Raw genomic sequence first — 7500 nt, 5'->3', positions numbered from 1 at the left:
TTGTATAGGACCTCTGATAAGAGAGAGAGAGAGAGAGAGAGAGAGAGAGAGAGAGAGAGAGAGAGAGAGAGATTTTGTGTTTTTGTTCCATTCACCTTTGGAGTGAGGGATTAGCATGCCAATGCCCCCCCCCCTCCACTTCGATATTATTTTCTGTGGCTTTCAAAAGCCATGATGCTGGATTTCTTCCTCGTAAATGAATTCGAGTTGCTGGATTGAGTTGTAGTTCTGTTCAGTATTGGATGTTGAATGGAATAGAATAGGGTAGGGTAGTTGGCAGAGGACCAGTTGTGGGTTTGCGGTGGAATTGAACAAAAGGGGTTTTCGGGTTGAATGGTCGTGTGGGCAGATTTGAATGGCACAGAAAGGGTTTTTGGGTTGAATGAGTGTTGGTAGATTTGAACTGAAAAGAACGGGTTCTGTAGACAGATTTGAATGGAACAGAAAGGGCTTTTGGGTTGAATGAGTGGTGGTATATTTGAACTGAAAAGAAAGGACTTTTGGGTTACATGGTTCTGTAGAAGATTTTAATGGAACATAAAGAGTTTTTGGGTAAAATTTTTGTGTGGGTAGATTTGAATGGAACAAAAAGGGCTTTTGGGTTGAATGAGTGTTGGTAAATTTGAACTGAACAGAAAGAGTTTTTGGGTTGCATGGTTGTGTAGATAGATTTGAATAGAACAGAAAGGGTTTTTTTTGTTGAATGAGTGTTGGAAGATTTGAACTGAAAAGAAAGGGCTTTCGGGTTACATGGTTCTGTAGAAGATTTAAATGAAACAGAAATGTTATTTTTGGGATAACATGTGAGTGTTGGTAGATTTGAATTGAACAGAAATGGCTTATGGGTTGAATGAGTCTTGGCATATTTGAATTGAATAGAAATGGCTTTTGAGCTGAATGAGTGTGTTCGCATATTTGAACTGAACAGAAAAGGCATTTGGATTGAATGAGAGTATTCGCAGGTTTTAACTGAAAAGAAAGGGCTTTTGAGTTGAACGAAACTGCTGATAGATTGAAATTGAACAGAAAGGGCTTTTGGGTTGAACGAGTGTTGAAATATTTGAACTGAACTGAAAGGGCTTTTGAGTTGAAGGAGAGTGTTACTAGATTAGAATTGAACAGAAAGTGCTTTTGTATTAAATGAGTTTGCAGATTTGAATTGAAAAGAAAGGGCCTTTGGGTTCAATGAGAGTGTTGGGAGATTTGAATTGAACAGAAAGGGTTTTTGGGTTGAATGAGAGGGTTGGCACATTTGAATTGAACAGGAAGGGCTTTATGGATGAATGAGAGTGTTAGCAGATTTGAAATGAACAAAAAGGGTTTTTGGGTGAAATGTAAGTGTTGGCAGATTTGAATTGAACTGAAAGGACTTTTGGGTTGTATGAACTAAACCGGAAAGGCTTTTGGGTAGAATGGGTGCTGGTAATTTGAGCTGAACAAAAAGGGCTTTTGGGTTGAATGAGACTCTGTGCATATTTGAACAGAACAGAAAGGGCTTTTGAGTTGAATGAAAGTGTAGGTAGATTTAAATTGAACAGAAAGGGCTTTTAGGTTGAATGGGTGTTGGTAGATTTGAATTGAACAGAAATGGCTTTTGGGTGGAATGAGTGTGATGCTAGATTTTAATTGGATAGAAATGGCTTTTGGGTTGAATGAAAGTGTTGATAGATTTGAACTGAACGGGAAGGACTTTTGGGTTGAATAAGTGTTGGTATATTTGAACTGAATAGAAAGGGCTTTTGGGTAGAATGAAAGTGCTGGCAGATTTGAACTGAACAAAAAGGGCCTTTGGGTTGAATAAGTGTGTTGGCATATTTTATCAGAACAGAAAGGGCTTTTGAGTTGAATGAAAGTGTTGGTAGATTTGAATTGAATAGAAAGGTATTTTAGGTTAAATGAGTGCTGGTAGATTCGAATTGAACAGAAAGGGCTTTTGGGTTGAATGAAAGTGTTGGTAGATTTGAACTGAACAGAAAGGGCTTTGGGTAGAATGAAAGTGGTAGCAGATTTGAACTGAACAAAAAGGGCCTTTGGGTTGAATAAGTGTGTTGGCATATTTTATCAGAACAGAAAGGGCTTTTGAGTTGAATGAAAGTGTTGGTAGATTTGAATTGAATAGAAAGGTATTTTAGGTTAAATGAGTGCTGGTAGATTCGAATTGAACAGAAAGGGCTTCTGGGTAGAATGAAAGTGTTGGCAGATTTGAAATGAACAGAAAGGGCTTTAGTGTTGAATGAGAGTGATGTTAGATTTGAACGGAACAGAAAGGGCTTTTGGGTTGAATAAGAGTGTTGGTAGATTTGAACTGAACAGCAAGGGCTTTTTGGTTCAATGAGAGTGTTGGTAGATTTGAACTGAACAGAAAGGGCTTTTGGGTTAAATAAGAGTGTTGGTAGATTTGAACTGAACAGAAAGGGCTTTTGGGTTGAATAGGAGTGTTGGTAGATTTGAAATGAACAGAAAGGGCTTTTGTGTTGAATGAGCGACATGTTAGATTTGAACTGAACAGAAAGGGCTTTTGGGTTGAATAAGAGTGTTGGTAGATTTGAACTGAACAGCAAGGGCTTTTTGGTTCAATGAGAGTGTTGGTAGATTTGAACTGAACAGAAAGGGCTTTTGGGTTGAATAAGAGTGTTGGTAGATTTGAACTGAACAGAAAGGGCTTTTGGGTTGAATAGGAGTGTTGGTAGATTTGAACTGAACAGAAATGGTTTTTGTGTTGAATGAGAGTGATGTTACATTTGAAATGAACAGAAAGGGCTTTTGGGGTGAATAAGAGTTCTGGTAGATTTGAAATGAAAGAGATAGGGCTTTTGTGTTGAAGGTTTGGTAGGTTTGAACTGAACTGCCAGCCATGCTGCAGTTGTGTCAGTTTTATTGCTTTTGTGTTTTCTCTGATGTTACTTAGTTTCATCTTTAATTATCTTATTTTATAAAGTTTCATTTCTTTTATTTTCAGGTGAGTGCACTACGTATATTGTTGCTGGATTAGCGATGGTGGAAGAGGGTAAGGTTATTTTGAGTGTTTGATGCATTCATGATGACTTTTCATGAAATGTTGTAATGATTCTATCAATACGAAGAGATATTTTTATGCAAACAATATTTAATATAAGTAAAATTTCAAGTGTATTAGGGAAGTAGTACATACCCATTTGGTTTTCATTTTTAAAATTTCGTTAAATGAATGTTTAGTTTCCATTAATTTTTTTATTTGTAGACGAGAACTTTATATATATTTCATCTAAAGACAGCATATTCTAAATGTCGTTTATCTAGATAAAGGGCAAAATGAGATGACTTACTGTCAAGGTCCCTTTCCTCCATAGACCTTGCTAACTGTGGTCACTACACACTCCTAATATTCCCCAATTCGAAAAAATTCCTAAAATGTCGTCACATGAATTTCTATATTTTAGAATCATAGTTGGATTACCTTTTCTTCTCAATTTCCTGCGTTGGTGCAATTTTAGACTTAAGATCTTTTAGCGATGAAGGCTGAAAGACTAAAGGTAAAAGCTTAATGTTTTTTGGGACTGTGGAAGGTTGTCCATTTTTATGTTAAGTAAAAAATGCTTTGAGAAATGACTGGCATATTTGATATTGCTCTCAGTAGCCTGAGGAATATTACTGCAAAAGAGTTACTCATACACAGAGCTCAGTCTTGACCAGAGTCTAAGTTCCACACATAAAATCTTGAGTAAAAACAAATCAGGTTAGAAAAAGATATCAATCTCGAGTCAGTCACAGAAAAGAAATGTCTTAGTTATAACGAAATTAACCAAACCCCTGGCATAAAAAGGGACGTGTTTGAGGACGTGCATTGGACTAGAAACAGCTGCAATGGTTGTTGTATATATATAACTATAGAATATATATACAGTATATATAATATATGTATGTATGTATGATTATAGAATAAATGTATACATTATATATATATGTACATATATATATATATATATATATATATATATATATATATATATATATATATATATATATATATATTTATATATATACATATATTTATATATATACATATATATATATATATATATATATATATATATATATATATATATATATATATATATATATATATATATATATATTACTTATCAGTCACAAAACTGCACGTGACATATATTAAAGGGTAAAATCCACAGGAAACAGGAAAGGAAAAGACCAGGTACCAAGCGCTTTCGTGTATTACATACACTTCTTCAGGGTACAAAGTGATATATGTACATATATAATCACACCAACACACACACACACACACACACACACATATATATATATATATATATATATATATATATATATAATTGAAAACGTAGCTATATAATAATGCATACACATGTACATATATATATACACACCAGCACACACACACACACACACATATATATATATATATATATATATATATATATATATATATATATATATATATATATATAGTTATATGTGTGTATGTATACATATTCTTGCACACGCACATACACACACATATATATATACATTTATATAAAATGTTTACATACATATACGTAAGTGTATAATTAAGGCACGGACGATAAGTGGTTTAAACGTTTTACAACAGATATGTTCAAATTCTAATATTTTTTTTTTTAAAAATTAAAATCCCTTTTAATCTGATATTATGAAACGAATATTTGCTGAAATTTCTAGAATTTAAAAATAAAACCTGGAGATCGAATCCTATATAAACAGGTGAGCGTCGTTATTCATCACATATCTAACATGGATAAGTTATTTGAAAAGACTTGGCCTTACTCGGCCTTCACAGCTCTCTGCGGAGTCGCCGTGCTCAGTGAAGCCTCCGGGAATCCTCTTCGGTACATCTTCGCTGGAGTCAACCGTGATGGTCAGGACAACGTCTTCTGGATCGACAATTCCCTTCTCTTTGTTTTACTTGGAGCAGTTCTTTTATTTGTTGTGAGACAAGGAAAGCGACGAAAGACTGATGAAGAAGAAGAAGAAGAAGAAGAAGACTTGAAGAGAAACATTCGGGAGCTCTATGTCATACTGCAAGAGCAAGTAAAGAATCTGGATGTGATTGCTGTTAATATGACAAAGATTCAGGAGCTGGAGCGCAAGTTGGAAGAAACAGAGGATTGTAAGAAGAAGAAAGATGATGTGGGGAATATCTTGAGATTTTCAAAGCAGCAGTTGAAGCATCAGGCCTTGGAAGACAAGATCCGTTGCCTCGAGGATCAGAAGAATCTTTTGGGAAAGCAGATGGCGGCTTATGAAAGGTCTAAGGCTGAACTGGAAGAAAAGCTCCTTCAGATCAAAGAAGAAAACAGAGACGTGCAGAAATATGCTGATGAACTGGCCCAAAGAAATGATGACTTGAATAACCAGGTGATGAGTTTGACTGTTCACTTGGCTGAGAGCAATTGCCGACTCGTTCAGCTACAGACTGTTGCAGATAAGATGCACGAGAATCTGTGTAAAATGACTGAAGAAAAGATGGAGATGGAAAAACACATCCAGGCACAAGCTGAGATAATCGACCGTTGCAAGAATGACAAGGAAGAGATGCAGCTTAAAGTTCAAGATCTACAAAGAGAAGTAAGATTCCTTTCTCAATCGAAGCAATTTCTGGAATACCAGCTACAAGAAAAGGACACCAGACTCCGGGATCAAAATGTTTTGCTGCAAGAGAGAGATGGCCGTCTTCAGGAGATGAAAGAGAAAGCCAACGCCATCGATGGAGAAAATAATCGACTGCAAGATGAGCTGCAGCAGCTACAACGAGAGAAGGAGCAGTGTCTCCGTGACCTTGAAAACGTCAAGATGCAGAAGAAACAACAAGAGGAAACAAACACAAGACTCCAACAACAAATCTCTCTTCTCATGAGGTGGCGCGAAGGTGTGGCCTTTGGCCTGATGGAGACTGATCAACAGCTCTTTAATGGGGCTCCATAGAAAGGATCAAAGTTTCATTTTAAGTTCTCATAGGAATATTCATTGTTAGTATTTTAAAATTTGTTTTGTATATATATGTAAAAGGAATTATTTGTAATAAATCATATTAATTATTTTTCTGTTTCATTAACCACAGAAAAGTCTTTGCTTTTTGCGCCCACTTGACGACCATATTTATTCAGAAATGACCCAATCAGGTTCAGGTTCAGGTTCAGGTTCTGGTGTGAGGCATAGCCTTTACAACGGTGCCTCTGTGTCTTTTAGTTTTGTGTGTTCCTTATTTTCACTAGTTTTTCTCTTTTCATCCACATTTGTTGTAGTATACTTTTCTTATTTTCAATATTCTCTTCACAAAAAAGGAATTTTCTAACTGTTTGTGCACTATCTTCTTCGTATGGTTGTTGGAGCTCAATTGCTTTTATTCTTATATCACTAAACTGTGGGCAATATAACAAAGTGGTTAGCATTTTCTTCTACATCACAGAAGACACAGTTTATATTTCCATCTTGGTGTCTGTTTTTTATATTCAAGCCCAATGAGTTTGTCCTTGCTCTGAATAATAAAATTGACGAAAATGTATTGTCATACACTTCCTCATCCTTGATTTCACTTTTCCAGTTTTTATACAAAATTAGACTCTCCTTACACTCCATTTCACTCTTCCATTTGCTTGTGTCCCATTCTCTTGTTCTCTTCTTTATGTCCTCTTTCGTACATCTCTTGACTTCTCTCATCGCCATCCCACATTCTTCAGCATACTTCTTCACATACATCCACCACTTCCTCTCTTTTTCTTCCATATCATTGACTATTGCGAACTTGATAACGCAATGATGTAAAATATGGTATCTTATTCTACAGGTATTAAACACAAAAGTTCTAAAGTTGGTTATATTTTATTTGAAGAATATACAAATACAGGCATGCACATCTCTTTTTTTTTCTTAATTTTTTCAAAAGCACATCGTAAGTTTTACTTCTAAACTTAAAGAATCAAGTCTTATTTTTCCAAAATTTTCAAATCTTTCCATAATGTTTTCTTGAAGAACAATCAGTTATTGAAACTCGTTACTGGTTATTTCGATTAGTCGCTGCTGACTGTTCGTGGATTTAAGAGGATTCAGAACTGCTGGAACTAATTGGTGGTGAAGACGGATTATGAAGTTCATGATATGATGCCAAGCATTGGTACCGGGGAGACCCTTCGCTTCCGAAGAGAACGCAGGGGGAATCAGCTGTCAGTATTTGTTGTAAAAGTGAAATGAGGATGGTCAGTGAGATGGAAAAAGGGGAAGTGAGAGCGAAAATAAAAGGTTAAAAAGTAGGCTTATATAAAAGTTTAGGAAATCTTTATTATATCAGATTAACCGATCTGCACCCACTTTTTGGCCTTTAACTTTACTGCCCTTAACGCTTCCTTTTTTTCCATCTCGCTGACCATCGTCATTTGACTTTCACTACAAAAAGCAACAACTGATTTTCTCGTCAGTTGCTCTTTGGCAGCGATGGGTCTCCCCGGCCCCCTTGCTTGACAACGT

General features: G+C 35.7%; 1 protein-coding gene across 1 annotated transcript; it reads left to right on the top strand.

The window, feature by feature from the left end:
- The first annotated feature begins 4770 nt into the window (after positions 1-4770).
- LOC137619959 (trichohyalin-like) lies at positions 4771-5961 on the top strand. Its single transcript, XM_068350240.1, has one exon. The coding sequence runs from the start codon at positions 4771-4773 to the stop codon at positions 5959-5961; it is 1191 nt and encodes a 396-aa protein (XP_068206341.1).
- The last annotated feature ends 1539 nt before the right edge of the window (positions 5962-7500 follow it).

Source organism: Palaemon carinicauda, chromosome 26, assembly GCF_036898095.1.
Source record: "Palaemon carinicauda isolate YSFRI2023 chromosome 26, ASM3689809v2, whole genome shotgun sequence".
In the NCBI taxonomy this organism is placed as follows: Eukaryota; Metazoa; Arthropoda; class Malacostraca; order Decapoda; family Palaemonidae; genus Palaemon; species Palaemon carinicauda.
The sequence above is the reverse complement of the archived record's forward strand: the minus strand, read 5'-3'. Positions and strand labels throughout refer to the sequence as shown.

What these genes read in the sequence shown, in the direction of transcription:
- LOC137619959 (XM_068350240.1), top strand. Translation starts at nt 4,771, where the DNA reads ATGGATAAGTTATTTGAAAAGACTTGGCCTTACTCGGCCTTCACAGCT.